The 19,264-nt window shown below is 41.3% G+C and overlaps 1 protein-coding gene across 1 annotated transcript in view; it reads right to left on the bottom strand.

Moving 5' to 3' along the window:
* Positions 1-7,281: 7,281 nt before the first annotated feature.
* Positions 7,282-19,264, bottom strand: part of met (MET proto-oncogene, receptor tyrosine kinase) — a 63,568-nt gene continuing 51,585 nt past the window's right edge. The window contains exons 16-22 of the mRNA XM_020593453.1: positions 18,140-18,406; positions 15,261-15,341; positions 13,129-13,310; positions 12,841-12,950; positions 12,427-12,592; positions 12,142-12,278; positions 7,282-10,272 (exon numbers count right to left, since the gene is read on the bottom strand). Coding sequence (XP_020449109.1) covers positions 9,978-10,272; positions 12,142-12,278; positions 12,427-12,592; positions 12,841-12,950; positions 13,129-13,310; positions 15,261-15,341; positions 18,140-18,406 — 1,238 coding nt within the window. The 3' untranslated portion in view covers positions 7,282-9,977. The remainder of the gene's footprint in view (positions 10,273-12,141; positions 12,279-12,426; positions 12,593-12,840; positions 12,951-13,128; positions 13,311-15,260; positions 15,342-18,139; positions 18,407-19,264) is intronic.

Below are 19,264 nucleotides of genomic sequence, written 5' to 3'. Positions count from 1 at the left end.
CCCTTTTGGGGACATTGCACGATCATTTCCCGAAGCCTATCCCAACATTACCTGTGATTACCAGCTTAACCCCACCTTTTACCATAAATAAAACCTGAACTTGGTGGAAATTTGACTGAAAACTAGAAAAACTGAATTATAAAATAGCATAAACTTAACATATTCAGGTACAGTGCAAGTATCTAATTGTACATTGATATAGTACGCGAGTAACAGACTTTGTTATTTTCTTCCTCAGGTTGCAGTAAATGTGACTATTGACTATTTAGCTCATTAGCTAACTGGCTAATTTGCCTCTCACCTGAGTTGAATTTTCTCATGCTGCCATTTAGAGTGTTTTGGAGTAGAACAAGAGAATGCTGTAACACTGTACCCTACAATCCGCTGCTACTATAATATTACTAAAATGCCTACTGCTAAACATGAAAACATTTTTCAGGTATCTCTGGTTTTCTAACAAGGTTGTTATCCACAGGTAGATTTGTGAAGTAACTAGTACAGTAAGCCTCCACCAAGCTACAAAATGAGCACACCAAACTACACTGCTGCCTGGCGGCTGACTTCTTCCTCATTGCTTTCCCCTTTGCCTTTCCCTCTATGATTGTAACTGATCTATCCCTTGAAAAGACTCAGTATTCATACGATGCCAACACTGTATTGTTGTGTTTGTTTTGGTGGGGTCACTTCAGTACTCATATTACCACTTTATTATGTTGTAACATTATTACAGGGCAACAGCAGGGAGTGAAATGAAGACGTTACACAACAATGTTATCATAGCAAAACAGCCTTGGCTGGTTTGTTTAAAGCTTCGTTGTGCTCAGATACTGAACTTATGATTTATGAAGCCCCAAATTATCAGTCTTTTTTTGTCTTCCTTCTCAGAGAGGGCCCCGCCAGCAGCTGGGTAATTGTGTGGCTTCAAATTTGGGATAATGAAGTATGGTAGAGGATCAAACCAGGGAATTTTAAAAGCTCTGTAATCTGCCTTGAACTTGAATGGCCTGCAGTGCTGCCATTGTGTCGACACTGGAGCTACTCATCACCTCTGGGGACCAAAGGGAACACTGAGAAGTTTGCATGTGAAAGAGGTCCGCTCTGTGACTAACCCCCAGCCACTGGTTAGTCACCTCAGATACTTATTACACTGCTCCCACTTTGACAAAAATCTTCCAAAAGATTATAAAAAGATGAGGTATTAAAGATGCAGAATGACAAAGTGCTAAGATATAAAAAGTAGCACAACTTTTGTGTGTGAGTATCATTTTAGCTATATCACACTGAGTGATTGTGTCTCTCTCTGTTCTCCAGCCATCTGAGTATCAGTGTGAGAAATGTTTCTTGGCAGTGCATCAAAGTCTACGGAGGCAGTGCCATCAGGATGACAGAGACCGTACATCCACACCTTCTGACTGTATCTGGTGTAGTCTGCTTTGTGCCAGTTCAATAGCTGCTGTGTTGAAATACAGGAAGCAGCAATGCAAATGGATGAGAGTTTGCACTGATGAACATTCATTTAAACCTGCACATAGAAAACTGAGTGAAGTCAGGATGTGTTTTTTGGCAGTTATAAAATGACACAGGTATGCTAGGAATGCTACAGATATCTGTGGCTCCCAAAGGATGAATCCTAAAGGCCTCTGACTTTTCCTGTGGCACCACCGACAGGTCAAAGTTTTCACTTGTCCTTTGGTTCAGGCCATGCCCCCCTCATGATGAATCGTAATAACATTGGTGATCTTTTAGTTATCTGTCTGGTTCTGGCATCAAAACTGTGAATGTGTCCAGTACTTACAATTCTGGTTCATGACTAAATACTTTCAGAATTCATAATGTTCCCATCAGCCTCAGCTTCACTGCTATTAGCAAGTGTTAGCATGCTAACATCCTAAACTCCTAAAAACGTTATACCTGCTAAACATCAGCATCAGCCTGGAAATAGCAGGTGGCAAGTAAATAAATAAATAAATAAATCTCAAACCAAGGTCCACTTATTTGCAGGTTCTGGAGCACTTGTATTTATATAAAAGTCCTGATCAGCAGATAGAAACTGGTTTGTGGGAACTGTAAGATCCTGAAAGGATCTTGATTTGATTTGATTTGATTTGATTTATTCTTTCAAACATGCAGAACAATGACATCAACACACACATAATTACACAAATCCAACCAATGCTAATCCAGAATCAGTTTGCTTATACCTAGTACATGTTTGAATGGAGTAGGAAGAAGTCAGACTTATCCAGTCCTACCCCATAACATCATCTTATACAAAAAATTTCATGCATCATTGGCTGCAAGCAGTATCTCTACATAGGTAATTCTCTTCTTCACCAGACAAGTAATATACAGAAAATTTAAAACAGAGCACACTTAAATTATTCCATAATTTGACCCCACTTATAGAAATGCAAAATCTTTTTTTGGTTGTACGTATAGCATGAACTTTTAGATTTAACTGACCCCTTAAATTATATCCTCCTTCCCTTTCATCAAATAACTTTTGGATTCCACCAGGTAATAAGTCGTTCCTGGCTTTATACATAAACACCACGGTCTTATATTCCACTAAATCAAAAAATTTTAACAATTTAGACTGTATGAAAACTACATTTGTGTGATCCCTATACCCCATCTTGTGCACAATTCTAACTTACTTGTGTTAATGTTATAAAAATGGTATGGGGTTAATTGCAGCTTTATGTAATCAGGTTACAACTAGTTTTGTAATCTACATGCTCATTGAAACATTTTTTAGAGTATTATTATGTGTTTTTTAGTTATTTGCTAATCTCTTTTTATGTTATTGCTTTACAAGTGTGTGGGTACAAAACACTTGAACTTATTTCTGGCTGAAAAATTTGAGACCCACTGGTTTATAAGGAAAGCACAACCCCATTTTCAGCCATGCACAAGGCCTTCTGGGACTCCAGTGCCACTCTAAGCCACAGATATGGCTTTTCAACGCCAGTCTGGCTGTGATTACACTCCCCTGGAATTTCTCGGTACACCAGCGCCCCCAGTCCTGATTATCAGTCCATTCACGGCAGTTACATTTTTGTGTGAGTGATTGTGGAGTTATTCCGATGAGGAAAGCTTAAAACCAAACTGGGTAGTCAATGAGAAATCTCAGGATTTAAGTTCACATTTCAGTGACTTCTCAGCAACATGTAAGTCATGATGACATGATTGTTTGATGCTAAATTTGTCCTGTGCTAAAAAGTGTATATATGATGGTTCCCTTCAAAATACCATGAAAATAAAAAAGTTGTAGTCTTTTAATTAATATCCTCTGTCACATCTAAGAATGAGGCAGCACGGTGGCGCAGTGCTTGCGTGGGTTCTCTCTGGGTACTCCGGCTTCCTCCCACAGTCCAAAGACATGCAGCTTAGGTTGATTGGTGTCTCTAAATTGCCCATACCCCCCCGTGACCCCGCTCAGGGATTAAGTGGTAGAAAATGAATGAATGAATGAACATCTAAGAATGTAACATTGCAAAAGATTCTAATGACTTTGAATTCCCAAATATACAACACAGGTGGACTGAACTCATCTCCAGGGTGATGTAATAAGACATGGTTACCTTCAAGGAGACTGGATCCTTTAGTCAACAAGCCCATAGGTCAGAATTTAAGATGCGCTCATTCTGAAGTACACAGAACCATATGCTGAATTATGGATTTAAACCTCACTCATGCACACATGTGGTGACTGAAGGTGAAAAAGAGCCCACATTTGACTTGTTGAAGACAGGTCTTGATAAATAGTGTTTAAGCAAAAAAGATAAGTGTGAGACAAGGTGAAATGTTCATCACCTGGAAACACTATGATGAATCATTGTGAAGGAAAATACAAAAGTCATGCTATAGCTGAAAAAAATTGCCTTTGGTTGTAGCTTGGTCTACTCCCCCCACAGCCTGAAGTTAGTTTCATCCTGATACAGATCTGATGGGAAATCTTAATGAAAGCAGCAAAGGTGGGGGGGTTTATCACCTGGTGCCATCTACCTCCTTTTTCCCCTCCCAGGTCAAACCTTCATTAAGAGTTAAAGGAGTATAAGTTGACTCAGAATGGTACTGTTGGGACACTGTGTGTGTGTGTGTGTGTGTGTGTGTGATACCCAGATACTATTAAGTACTATGTGATTCAGATGATAAGTTGTGATGACAGCACATGTATGTAAATGACTATAGAATGTACAAACCACTCTTGAAGCATAATTCAAGTTTGGAGTCACACTGAGTGGTGCCATTTGATTTCACTCTGTGAAACTAGTTTTATAATGTCTTTTGTTACTTTGGACAAACTTTTCCAAAATGCTGCAAAAGTAACCTAGATGATGTCATCAGGATTATCTCTATTTAGATTTAGAGACTACTAATTTATGACAGAAAGCCTGGAGAAGTCTTGAGATTTATCTACCAGGGAGGATCTAACAAAAAATGCCATTGAGCTGCATCAGGGCAGTGTTTTTGGAGTTTGATCTTTTCTAAAGACTAAAAGTCTCCTCAACATCCAACAAACCTGAATATACATAACAAGTTACTGCAGCTGCAAGAAAAAATTAGGGAAATGTAGTAGTGTTACTGAAAAGTTATTTTGTAGGTAGACTATTGTTTTAATATGGACATGTACAGGCTTGCACACGTGTGTGCTATATGCATGCGTGTGAAGGTGAGTCAACACAGGGGTCCCACTGATATGCATCCTGATACTGATGACTCACCTGATGACTCCCATTCAAAAACCTGCATCCAGTTTGGCTTTTTACCATGAAGCTATCAACTGCCACACCTGTCCACTCTTTGAACATGTGTGTGGCCATGTTTGTAGTATGTATCACTTACAAAAGGCGGCTCCTGGTGCACTGACTTAAGAGGCAAGTAGGAAGAGAGAGTGGAGAGGCTGACTAGCAGTGTTAATTTGCTTATGCTACCATGTAACATCTCCATAAATGTTATTAAGCTGTTATTAGAAACCTTTTGTCAGTGTTTGTAAATAACCACTAAACCTGTTAAGAAATTAATATTGCATTCCATTTGAATACAGCAGCATTGTCTGAAATTGACACAGTTAAGTAGTATAAACAGTTTTTGTGCACAAATCAAAGCTGTTTAAAGCATAAGTTAGGTTTCAGTGTGTCAAAACACAGCTTTCAACTCGTGAACAGAGGAGAGCAGAAGCACTGGAGGCGGCTGAGAGACGGGTTGAGGGTGAAGTGGGGTGAAAGACGAGACAAGCCTGATGTGGCAGGAGAGAGATGGCTGCTTAGAGTGAGATGCAAAGACAGACATGCCTCATGCTCAAGGTAGCTGAGGCTTAACATGGATTTTACTAGGATAATTTAAGGACACAGATAATGCATCATAGTTGTTTTAAGATCAAGTCGATGTTCTCCTGAGGTCCTGGAAAAGTCCAGCACAGCTGCCTTCTCTCCTCTGTCTGCACCTCTGTCAGCCTGCAGGTTTGAGAAAGCCAAATTTTAATATTTTGAAGGCATATTAATGCTTCGTGGAAAGGAATTAAAACTAGCAGTCAAAATAAAGAACCAAACATTGAGTTGCTATGGTTTAGACTGAATTAATGAGTGTTCTGACCTGGGGTGGAAGATAGCAAGAAAATGACAACTGACATCGAGAAGTAACTTTAAACGATCGTATGGGATTAGTTTTTCTTGAGTTTGTGCTGATCTGAATCAAGGAGGTGTTATATGTCAAACGGGTTTTGAAGAACTTTAAAGCAAGTTTGTGATTTGTGAATTTAGCCTATATAAACAAAACTGACTTAGAAAGAAATTAGCACACAAAGTGTTTGTAAAGGTCCGCAGTCCTGTGGTGGTCTATGACAGCGTTGCAGGTGATCGCTCCCCATGCATTCAATATGCACTTTTAAAAAAAACACATTTCCATGAATTAATTATTTGCACATAATCATATTGATGCAAACATATACAATTTTGAAAAGCCAAGGTGACCTTCAGAATTAACACAGTGGCCATCCAGTCTATCGACCACACAGCAGCGGTCCTCAAGCTGAGTCACAGAAAAGCCCTGTTTTAAAAGCATTAAAAGACTTTTCAGACTTGTCACCAATTTTTATTTCATTAAAATAACATGGAAATGAATACAAATACAAAGGGGCTATATTACTCACTTGCAAAAAAATATATCATTAGATCAGGTTCCAGTGCTTCCCTTTTTCTACTCTTGTTTCTTTACACTATGCATGCTGTGATTTGTCTAACACTTGTATATGTATTTTGCCAGGACTCTGAGTAATTATTCCAAAGTAATGACAGATATTGTGAAAGCACTGAGGTTTGCATTTCTGGCTGTCTGCAAAGTCTTATCTTTTCGCTCATTTTCAAACACCAATATCCTGTGTGTCATTTTAATCCGAATATCTTGGTGTGATATTCAAAATAGGCCATCTTTTACTGGAACAATAGAATCTAGACTTTTGCCAGAATACAATTCACTTTTATGCTGTGAAGCAACAATGTCACTTAGTGGCACACAGTATGAAAAATACATAGCAAAGTCTTCTTCTGTTTTCTGTTATGTCCTAAATGTGGCAATGGTTCATTATGCTTATGTGCTACATGGATAACATGTGGAGTTTGGTCTTTCAAAACCATCAACCGTATAAAATATGGATGCCACGACTGCTCCCAGAAGTGAAGCCATTGCAAAGCAAAGTTTGTTTTTAATGTTATCTGATGATACAACAAGAGGTGTATTTAGGTTGATTTGACATCTTTGATTGGTGGTCCTGATGCTGTCAGTCCACTTCTGGTCGCCACCGTAGTCACAATAGTTTGGCTTCATTTTTGCATAGTGGGAGGAAGTGGTGGTGCCATGTCGATCGTACATACGTCAGTGTTCAAAACCAAGAATTTCTTAAAATATAGTACAAAAGTTATGACCTTTCTCATGCTCATTAGATGTAACTCTTGTAATTGAGAACATATATGGACTCCTGAGTCACTAAGCAACTGGTAAAGCCAACCTGTCCTGAAGGCTCAGTTAGGCAGAGTGAGGGGAAAGTCTAGACTGCAGTACTAATAAGGATCAAATTAAGAGAGGGGAACTCAAGGTGAGGGGTCAGAGGTGGCTGGAAACAAAAAGGGCAAATGTCTGTGAACAAAGGCAGACACAAAACACAATGACTATGTCCCCAAGGTGTTGTGCACGTATGAAGTGTTTACCCAGGGAAAGGACTTTTTTGAGTCAATAGTGGCTGCACAATACTCAACATATGGAAAGTGTGATGCAGGAATAAACAGTGGGAGCAGGTAGTAATTTAATAATCTTGCTTTGTCTGCCGTTTGTCAGCACAGCAGCTGTTTGTCTTAAAGTACATGCAGCAGCAGGTGTCAACTCTGATAGTATAGCTTTATTACGCTGACAAAGTTCATTTGACATCACATAAAAACATGTACCTTCAGGTTTTTTATAGACAAAATCATGCACAGACACACACACAGAACAGTCAGCCTTAAGCACAGACAAAGTGGTGCAGAATCACATGATCGTTCAACTCTGTTGTTTCCACTGTGATGTAGCAGTAATGATCAGAAACTAAACATCCATCCACGTGTTCACTGATCAGAGGCGCAGCTCTGCGTGCTGCAGACAGATCGCTATGACCCCTTCTCTGGATTTACAAAATGGCAGTGGTTTGTCCTGAAAACAAAATGATTACGTGGCTTTGTTCGTTGCACTAGGAAAAAAAAAAAAAGAAGAGGTTCATCACCAGTACAAAAATATAGTACAGCAATTTTCTTGTCATAGCAAACATTCATATCTGTCCAACAATGGCCCAGTCACATCAGCAGCCATTCACATAAAAACAATCTGCAACAGAGCAGAGAAGTGGGCATCGACCACACTAGTAGCCTGCATTTTAGCCCAGTTACCACACATTGTGTTTACATCACAGCCAGCCACACTCTCATTCAGGCTGCTGTTTTAGAAAACTGGATGCATTTTTTTTGTAGTGTTCCAGAAACCCATTAGCTCACCCGCCATTTTGTGTACTGTACAAAAATCTTTTTGCAGACTGTTGAATCTTGAGCTGTGTAATCCACCACATTATATCACATATAGAAAACACAGAGGAGGAAGAGACCTTTATGTAGTTAGAAATATTGAACACATATGTAGGTCATTACTACTGCAGCAAAATGAATTTCAAACATTTTGTGAATAAAATTTGTCCCAGCTCCCCCACAAACATCTTAATATCAGTCAGATATTGGCAACTGTCCATTCAATAGTCAGTAATCCATATGATCATCAACTGGCACAACCCCACTTTACATCATAAAGTAATGCAGTACACACAGTCTACTTTACCTGTATTACAACACAATGCAGACAAGGCAAACCTTCAGTGATAGATTACACAACTCAAGAATGTTTCACGAAGCTTGTAAAAGATTTTTATATTAGAGTAAAATGAATGGAAGCATGACTTAAAGGGTCGGACAACAACATCTATAAATCTAACCCTGTAACATGGTTGTGAAAATGGTCAAAAACTTAAATTCTGCATCATTTCTAGATAAACTAAACAAAATATGCCCACTTGTCTTTTAACATTGGCGTGTTTCTTCATAATGACTTAATCCTCAGTGGTCGTACGTAGAGATACAGCGATACACGGCTGTCACCTCTGAGGTAAAAGTTGAACATCTTTGTGAAACCTTTAGGAGACAACAAGCTTGTTGTTCAAATTTTAACCAAAGTTTTTCATTGACAAATCGATAAAGATGAGAAAATGTTCAGGTTCTGGTTAAATGAATGAAATGAGTAAAAAATGTCCTGGCTGCAAGTCCCCATGCCCTCTGTCTAGGCATATCATTTTGTCTGGATCAGCATGTTCTCTGTCAGTAAAATGTGAGCTCTATAAAACAAGCACAGATCTGCCATACAAAAAAAACAAACACTTCATCAGCCAACAAAAAAATGCCCAGAACTTGTCTCTCACTGGCTCTCCTTCTTTCCAAGACAACATCAAACCTTTCAAGCGTGTGCATGCTGTCATAGTTGTAGTGTTTTGACAAGACGGTGACGTGTCAGGCTTTAAAACAAAAAGGATAAAAGGCGTTCCTAACCCTTTTCACTTTGAAACATCTGGGGATTTTGCACAGTGAGTCAGACAGAGATGTCTTTTCCAAGCATGTTAAAGGCTAACTGTCTAAAGATAATTCTACAAATAAAGCATCCAGTGAACTGCACACAGGCAGCAGGTTTGGTTTTTCACGTATCCCTTATGACACCGACACTACCCTTCCCCTCTTACCTGCCATCATCGACTTCCAGCTTAGGTTTACTCACCTAAGGCAGAAAAATCTATCATAGCAGGCTTCATTGTCTCTCTGGCATACAAGGGTGACATATGGTCTGGTTTATGGTGTGTGGAGGTATGAAATGTTTCATTTGACACAATACATGGTCATTTATCAAACTTCCACATTACAAAACAGCGAAAAGGTCCCAGCCACATCCACATATAGAAGCACAGGCCACCCAGAAGAGAGCAGGAACATGAAATCCACCCTGCATGTGTGAGGACAGCGGTCACTGAAACAATGACAAATGGTGCTGTGCTTCTGTGACAGTTGCTTTGTCCAGTGGAGATCTGCAAGGAGTCATTCCTGTGCCTTGTAATTGTCTTGTAGAAGATGCAGGAAGGCTGACCTCTAGCTCCCTGGGGTGGAGGACACAGTTGGTGGAAGTCAGTAAGGTCAACCCTACAGTTCACAGAGACCACTGCTGTTTGGCAACGTTTGACTAGGTCAAAGGTTGAGGATCTATGTACAATGAGCGAACAGTCAAAACTCCAAAAACACAAAGATACAGTGTCCAGTGTTTGGCAAGTGCACACACTTGTTCTTCATCCCCTCACTGCTTCTTCTTTGCTACTTTTCTCAATGTCTGAGTCCTTTTCCACCTGCCACCCTTTCCCTCCTTCAGGTGCAGCAGTCTCGCTCCACTTGACAAAAGAGGGGTGATTGTGATGGCAGGGATGTGGAAGTGGAGGGCTCAGATGAGAAAGACAACGAGGAGGAAGTGTTGGTCGTGGAGGAGGAGGCAAGGAGGGAGGGGTACGGGCTCATCTTGTTGATGTTAACATAGGTGGTGTTAAGCAGGACGTAGTGCTCCCCGCTGAAGCTGGAAAAGATGGCGGAGATGCGCGACACCAACTCGGAGAAAGATGGCCGCCGCTCCGGCTTTGGATGCCAGCACTCGATCATCACCGTGTAGCTGGGGGAGAGGAGAGGAGTCAGAACAGACATCAGGCAGGAGACACCAGAGGAGGAAACAGGACGTTCAGTGCTTGGCTGCAGCTGCTGTGGTTTGTATATTTCAATCCTACACTAATGGAAAATATACTAAATACATGACATTACATTAAATTTAGTTGAAGAGTCTTTTGTCTTGATAACTTCCAGTAGGTACCTTCAAACTTGATACAAGGGCTAGATGCAATCAAATAAACCTAAGTAAACCTCAACATGGAGTTTGGAGGTGGAGCCAGATTAGTTAATTTAATTTAATAATTTAAATAAAGAAAAAATGCAAAACATTTACTTTTTCCAGCTTCTATAATTTGCGTATTTATTGTTTTTCCCTGTTTTATATTGTTATAAATGGAATGTTTTTGGGTTTTGTACTATGGGTTAGAGAAAAATAATTTCAATTTGTTACACTGGAGTCTAGAACCTTGTGACGTTTTTCAAGTTAGCATCAAAATTTGCTGTTTCGGTTGTTAAACATCTTGTTTTTAATTTCTTTTTTAGACTCGTGTACTAAGCAGCTTGAAGTTCTGCCTCTCCATGTAACAACCAACCATCTCTTAGCCACACACTGAACCTGGAAACTTTGTTTTCAACTTTATCATTCAAAAATGCTACAGTTTCCATTAATTTTTAATTCCATCACTCAGTAAGCTTGGAAATCTACTTTAGGTTATTGTTATGGGTCACAAATTTAAGTCTGGCTTCCATGTTAGCAATCAAAGGTGCCTCATTTTTATTGTTTTGCAGCAAACCTCTTAACTGTCAGCAGAGTGACCCTATGATTGTTAGAAATGGGCCCATTACCACATGTCCAAAGTATCTGCCAGAAAGTGCTATCACCATCACACCCTGTGAACAATCAGGAGTAAAGAATTGCAAGAATGTTTGCAGATGTGCATCACCTCCTCATGTCGGTTTAATTTACAACCTGGGAAGTTTGAGCCTCAGCCTCCCTCACTGAAACTCCAGTTGCTACACACACTACACACATACAGTGTACGCAATACTGTTACATGTAATGTATGAGCTCACACTTGGCATTTGTTTCGCAGTATTCCATACTTCAGTGGATAAAGACAATTAGGCGCTTTACTGACATTAAAGTACTTTCCTGTGATCTGATGGACATTTTGATTCTGTCACTGATGACTTTCACAAAATAGAGGCTGCTCAGTCTCCAGAGGAAAGCAGGACTGTGTTCACCTGAAACTGTCCAAGTATTGATCATGTTGCATCTATTTGGTTTCGCCACATCATGTCAGCAGGTTTTGCCTGCCAAACTCCAGTGTGAACAGATCCAAAGAAAAGCTAAAAAAAAAAAACGTGTACTGTGCTGACAGAAAATTCAAGAAAAAAGCTCATCTGAGCACTGCCAAAACTGACGGGTGAACTTTAAGTGCAACAGCACTTAACTACCACAGCAACATGCGCTTACACAGCAGCAAGAAAGAGAGACAAATACAAAAGAAATAGTATATGGCACTGAATTTCCATTTCAAACTTGCTTTGTGTTTAGTAGTTTAGCATGGTAAATGGGTTTGTTTGACCCACAGCTGTGATGAGATGTAACACATGGCTGAGGAGGCCGTGAGTGTGTTTTAGACGCTCACTGAAGATGATAGATGGCCTAAACTTGTGGTTTTTATTTATGACTTCTGTTGCTTATACAGCTCTCTCACCTTCACTGTGGTTCCCTGCTGCTCTCTCCTGATACCAGGCTCTCCCTCTCTCTTCATCATGTATTTAAGTGCAGCTCTTCAGTATATTAGTAACTGAGCTGTGTTGCTTCACTAAAGTAAGTGAAGGAGTTGAAAATGTGTGTGCGTGCACTCACAGGGCGTCAGGGCAGAATTCAGGCTGCAGGAGCCTCCTCCCCTGCAGGAGGAACACGGTGATGTCGAAGGAGTTCACATCAGAATATGGCGGAGCGCCACGGGTCATCAGTTCCCACAGTAACACGCCAAATGACCACTATATGAAAACCAATAAAACAAACTCCTTAGCTCACTATTGTCCATCATATAACACATAATTATGATGTTACTCAGAAGACTTTTTTGTTGCGGTCTAATAAAGCCAGTAAAGGAGGGATATTAGGACAGTGTGACTGAGTCCTCACCACGTCTGACTTGGTGGTGAACTTGTGTGTCTGCAGACTCTCCAGAGCCATCCATTTGACAGGAAGCTTGACTCCACGCTTGTTGTGGACGCTGTAATATTCTTTATCATAGACATCCCTGGCCAGGCCGAAGTCTGCCACCTTCACTGTGTAGTTCTCATCCAGCCTGTCAGGGCAAAGAACAGTCACTTTCTATTGTACTGTATTCTACTCTCTTCTTTACAGCTGAATTCACTCTTCCCTGTGTGGTACTTCTTTCCTCTCCTCATTTTCTTTTCATTTTTGATAATGATCTTTTCTTCTCACCTTGGTCCTACCAAGTTTCTCGCTGTAGCCTTCTGTTATTTTCTGATCTGTTCTGTTCTCTTCTCCTCCCAGCTGAAGGAATAAATGAATAAATAAATATGAACTCACATGCAGTTCCTGGCGGCAAGGTCTCGGTGGACGAACTTCTTGCTGGCCAGATACTCCATCCCTCTGGCCACTTGCAGCCCAAAGCCCATCAGGTCTTTCACTGTCGGGTTCTGCAGGAGGCAGAGCAACCGACTTGGTTTGAAATCATTTTTATTTCACCTGTGTTAACTGATTTATGCTCATCATCTTAAAGTAATACATTTTCTAAACAGTGTTCCTTAACATTTCAGCATGTCACTTATGCAGAAATTCACATCAAGCATGCATTTATCTTGTGTCTGCCCATACGTGTGCTTCGTCACGGATGAAGTTGCGCAGGTCACCATGCTTCATGTAGGGAAGGACCACCAGTGGTGAGCCCTCTGGTGGCAGGCAGATCCCCAGAAGAGAGAGAACATTGGGATGACTGAAGTCCTTCATGATGATCCCCTCCTTCAGGAACTGGGACACCTCCTCCAGGTCTGTGATGCCTTGTACAAAAAAAAAAAAAATTAAATAAATAAAAAAAATCTGTGAAAACCTAAGTAATTGTCATGTTTTCAATTCAGCTGAATTGATGAAGACAAATGTTTGACCTCTTGGCCATGTTACACCTTTGCTAAACCCTCTGGGTAGATGTAAACACAAAAAACATGGCCTTTTTATTTGCTAGTAAAAACTGAACATTTTGACAACATGTACATTTTTTTTTTTAACCAACAATCACAATTTAAAAGCATAGAGGGCAGGACTTATGATTGCTCAGACTACAGTAGAAAATAAGGAGCAACTCTGCTGTCCTGACATCACTGGGAAGGCCAGTCCTCATCTACCTTTGTGGAATAAGAAAAGAGCCCCCCCCTGAATGCTCTCACCCAGATCTGACCCATGGCAAAGTCAAAGTCCCATTTGTCAATTGGATCCCTGCCTCTGGTGTCCCGCACTTTAGCCCCACTGAGTCTGATGTAATCTGCTTAGAGGTGGAAGCTGAAGAAACCAGCAACCTTCAACCGAGGTTAGACCCCAGAGACAGAAAGAGATGACATTTGATTTTCAGTGCATTATTATGATGATTTTGGAGGTATGGAAAGTGTCACTGGTGCATTTCCTTTCAACTCCAGGTCATAACAATCATTTAATTAAAATAAAGGCATCAACGTGAGGTCTCAGATGAAACAAAAGGAAACCAAAAACAGTGGCATAGAGGCCGAGGGAATCACTAAACCTAATAAAAAGGCTCAAATCCCAGAGGACTAAAGGCCAGCAGACTGTGCTCATCCCATCCCACTGTGGCTGGTGGCTCCTGGTGACTGTGGATCTTTCCAACATCAATCTCCCTTCTCCAACTGACAGGTTACATGATTAGCTGGGACCCTAATGCCGTTCTCATCATCAGACGCTCATTCATCTCCATCATCTCAAGCAAAGGATTCAGGGCTCTGAGGAGATGAGACCCTTGCTATTGGTGCATCGTGATGTCATACAATAAGTATGCAATACAAATAGAATAAACTATACATTAACTATTAAAGAATAAGAAGTCCCTTCAGGTCACAGGGCCTACTGAGGAGGATGTGTACACTTTGTTGAACCATGTTAACTAAACACGGCTTCTCAGGCTCTCAACAGGAAACATTGTTTTACAAGGCTGTCTGCTTTTGAAAACATCTAGGTCTGAAATTGAACATGGCAAGTTTTAAAATCAGAGTAAATGTTATAATATAGATATAGCTACGTTAGTTGGCAACCTTTAAATGGCCAGTTAAGTGTTTCTGGTGCCCCTTGAGACAACAAGAAAGACTTCACTTCAGGGCCCCATAAAAACTGAGTTCCCAGTTTAACTTTCAAATGTAAATTAAAGTAGTAACACAAGTATTGAACATCTCCAGTGTGCTGCATTAAAAAACTAATTTAGGTTGCAAAGGGAAAATGCTACACATGGCTATGTGAGAAACATGCATAAATATGAAACACACTGCTCTGCTTTCAACCAAGTACAAAAATTCCACCTCCCGTGTTTCACGCTGTAAGGTTTTAGGCACTTTAGATATTTAGATTCTTATCCATCACACAACATCATCAAGGAGGTGTCTGATCAATCCCATATTAATTCTGCAACATAACAATAACCTCAAACATCTAGCCAGAGTCAGAAAGAACTATTGTGTGTTCAAAGACTAGGAGAAGCAGGAGTCCCGCAGCAGGTGGTGTGGCCCCCACAGAACCTGGGACTACAGGAACAACACTGAGACAGCCTAGATCCACAGAAGATCTGTGACAAGTTCTCTGAGATGCCTGGATCATCCTACCTGCCAAGTACCTGGAAAACCTGTAAGCAGGCGGTGCTGTTTCAAGCTTGTCACCCCAAATATTGATTTGATTTTACTTTTACTTTTAAGACAGTTGCACAGTCCTGTACATGCAAAGCGATTTCTACTTACGGTTCAGGGACTTGACAGCACAGTGTTGCTTCTGCCCATCTGGCTCAAGCAGAGTTCCATGAAACACACAGCCAAAGTGACCTGCAGGTTACAACACGATGTCTTAGTCAGTATCAGTGAGTTCCAAAGCTCATGTCCCAACGTGTAAAGACCTTTGAGAAAAAAAAAAAAACAGTCTCTCACTCCACACTACAGGAGTCTCCATTTTTGGCTAGTGATGTATGAGATACAGCACTTTCACTCCCCATGACAAGCTCCAGCTGCAAAGCAGGTGAACACTGGTGGGCAAGAATCAGTTCAGGACGTTAACCAATATCTCGTTTTGTTGTAGCTTACATGTTTTGCAGAGTACTGCCTGGCTGCCAGTAAAGAGTTCCACCTGGGGCAAGGTTCTGGGTCACACCTCCTCCCTCTCTACAGGTGTTATGACCAACCAGTATGTGTCATTACTATCAGGGATGAACTAGGGAGTGGACTCAGAATGCAGACACAGAAGCGAAGGTGATTGAGAAGAAGGTTTAATAACAGTTTAAGTCAGTTCAAACAGTAACAAAAGTACAGGCAGGATGAGTGGAGCTGGGGACGAGACAGGCTGAGTGGAATTTCAGCTGGTGCTGGCGTACCCAGGCGGAGGTCCAGGTGAGTCGTGGTTGCAGGAAGGGAGGTGACTGGATCGGCGATGAGGTGATCAGGTCAGCAACGAGGTGAACAAGTCGTAATCGAGGGGGACAGGTAGCTAGCTTAGTGAGAGGTACAGGTGCTGGCCCAGCAGCGTCGTGGAGCACAGCAGAAGTCAGTCACAGATAAGGCGAGGTCTCACTTGTCATCACGGAGAACAGGTAAGGAGTGGACTTATTCGGTGTTGAGGTGCAGGTAAGCTGAGTGTCCAGGTTTTGGGCAAGGTGCTGGCTGCCATTGGCACGAGAGAACGTCATGCACGAACGTTAGGTGCAAAAAATGTTACTTGGGGCCGTCTGGATGTGGCAAGAGCAACTACGCACACCGGTAGGGCATCGTGAATCGACCAGCAAGTGACGGAAGGAAAAGAGGTAGTATATATACAGTAGCTGATTGGGAACTGTGGTAAAGCTGGGGAAGGAGATGGAGTGGACCGGGAAGAAAAAAACAAAATAAAAGCACAAAAACAGGAAGCAAGTCCAAATCATAACATTTACTGTAGCAACAAGCACATTATCCTCAAGAGCTTCCCACCGCCAACATGACCATTTGCTTTCTTTGAAGAACAGAACTGAGCTGGAGTACAGTACATGGGATCTGAATCTTTTCTCTTTGCTGTGGCCCATAAAACACACATCTGACTGGAAGATGTCTACACTGTTTGGTAAATGTGTTGGCGCTATAATAAGGTTTTCCTTTTGTGGCCCAAGCGGACATGAAGTCTGATGCATCATTGCTGATCATGCAGCCCTATCACCTGCATTTCACCATGACTAGGGCGTGCATGTTTATTTTGACAGTGCAAGTACACTTACTGACATTATATGTACCAATAAACTGATTCTGATCACATCTTCTTCTTCTTGATTTGTGTACTCATACAGGAGATCAAGTGAGTAAAACACAGCTTCTAAATCTTTCCCATAAAAGGACACAAGTGCATGGCAACACCTAAATTACCCACTTAGCTTGCAGGGAGACACTGCAGGCCATTTTGGGTTTCATGCAATTATGTAAATCCTTAAATCCATTACAATAAAGAGCATGTGTTCTGTCAACTGGCTCAGTGATCACAGCAGTTCCAGATATAAGATTATTATGTTCCTGTCCACATTGTCAAGATGAGTTCACATATACTATAGCACACAGACCCACAGAAAACAGCTGGCTAGTTTGAAAACAAGTACATCTGATTCTGCTACTGACTCTCAGTGTGTGTTGTTTGATTTTTCATGCTTTGTGACTAATTCTGATTCTCTAAAGTTACCATCACGCTCTTGTTAAATCACCCCCTTCCAGTAACCCAGTATGAAGCTTTATAATTAATACTCCACATACGAACAGCTTATGCCAACCCCCCTTGAGTTATTGTGTGTTTGATTGAATTATATTGCTTCTTTAAGACACGAGGGCTTGTCCCAGACTGGGGGCAGTGCAGGAATAAAATGAGCGCGGCGTTCTCCTATCACGTCCACGCAGATGGCTGAAGGTGTTGGATTACAATTCCCAACAATGGACCCTGGGAATACTAGCTGTTAACAAATCATTCTACACCACTTTTAAAATTCTGCCTCAAAACCCAGGCTCTTTTCTTCAGGGGATAATTCAGCTGTGGGGGCAGGAGGCTGTTTTCTTTGACATGGAGTTTGGGGCCGTTCTCCTCTTGATGTTGAATTTGATCTGTGGGTCTGAGCCGTATACTTAAACAGCACAATACGAGGTGATTTTCTTTATACTTGTCAAGCTTGCGGTTTGATAAAACAGGCAATCAATTTTTAAAAAGGTAAAACCTTTTATATTTAAGTATTAATATTTTGCATGTGGTTGCATTATGTCCAGTGTGTGAAGCACAAAGGGTCCCTGATTGACTCAGTGTGTCTGCTTGTTTTCCAACTATCCCTGTTCAGTCAGTCAGAAGCTGGAGTTCGCAGGCTGTTAGTGTAAATATGCATCTCCCACTTTATCTCCACCTACAGCTGCTTTTGTCAGGATCAAACTGCCATAAAATAGATGGATGAGTGTATTCAGTAAATTAGCTATTGTTATTAAATACTGTACACATGCATGAATACATTAATAGCATTTTGTGCATTATTAAGCCATTTATCCCTTTTGGTTTTTTCCACTACAGAGAGCCAGCGATGTGCCATATTTTAAAAATTAGCCATGTAAGCAGTAACCACACCGTGTCTGAGCCTGACCTCTGCCGATGACCTGGTTGAGGTGGAGTAGTAGCTGCTCCCTGGTGATCACCACGTGCTGCACCTCAGTCAGCAGGTCTGGATGGAGACAGGATGGGTCTATGTGGACAGGGGTCATCAGCAAGGGTGACACCAGCTCACTATCCATCCCAAGACCCATTCCTCCACCCAGCGCCCCTAGTCTGGGAGACAGCAGCTCCCCATTGCCTCCATAGATAGGAGGACCGGCCCGGCATGTTTCGGGCCTGTCAGGGCCTTGATCTGGAGAAGCAACCGAGATGAGACGGTCAAAGGTCAGTGACTGTATCAGCAGGGCCCCCGAAGGTCAAGGTGCTCAGAGGGACCAGAGAAAGATGGCTACAAAGGCAGAGAGCAACTTGACACTGTAAAGGAGGCTGGAAAAACAAAGATTCTGATTTTAATGTTGATACTGTTAGTTGCAAGAGAACACATGCAAAGAAGCTACAAGCAAAATAATCAAATTTTAATCTAAAAAAAAAAAAAACTGAACAGAGGACTGAGTGGACACAAATGGCAAGCTCGGATATGAACTTTCAGCTACTGATACTACACCCCAACTGTCCCTGAGGACAAGCATTAGTTCATTAGTAAGTCTACCTTCTCAGATTCTAAGCCCTCACTTTTAAGTAGCAGGAAAATTGCTTTGCCCATCATTTTCAGGATTATAACAGAAGAAACCTCATGCCCTCAGGATCCAGGCTGAGAAGAACAAAACCATAGCAACGTTTTGAAAGACTTGCCTCATGGTCAGCTTACTTGTGACAAGAACACCAGCTCCAGAATCATCCTAATTTGTGTCAGCTTGATTCCCGAAACAGATCAAAATTACATTAAATATAACAACTGGAAAAGCTTTTTAACCCCCAAGTTTCATAGCAGGGGTGGCAGCAGTGGGGTTCTGCTGATCTACACTGGGTACATTAGTCGAGTTTAATCAGCTGATCCAAAAATACTAATGTTCAAATTCTGTCAATAACTTACATTTTGGCTGAAGACTACAGGTGTTAGTTCAGAACATGTTATGCATGCACCTCTAGCACAGCGTTCAGCCCCACAAGGAGGGAAGTAGGGAGATGGGAGGGAGGGAGGGAGGGAGGTGGGATG

Source organism: Monopterus albus, unplaced genomic scaffold (genome assembly GCF_001952655.1).
Source record: "Monopterus albus unplaced genomic scaffold, M_albus_1.0 scaffold19.1, whole genome shotgun sequence".
Taxonomy (NCBI): domain Eukaryota; kingdom Metazoa; phylum Chordata; class Actinopteri; order Synbranchiformes; family Synbranchidae; genus Monopterus; species Monopterus albus.
This window is presented reverse-complemented; position numbering and strand designations above follow the sequence as displayed.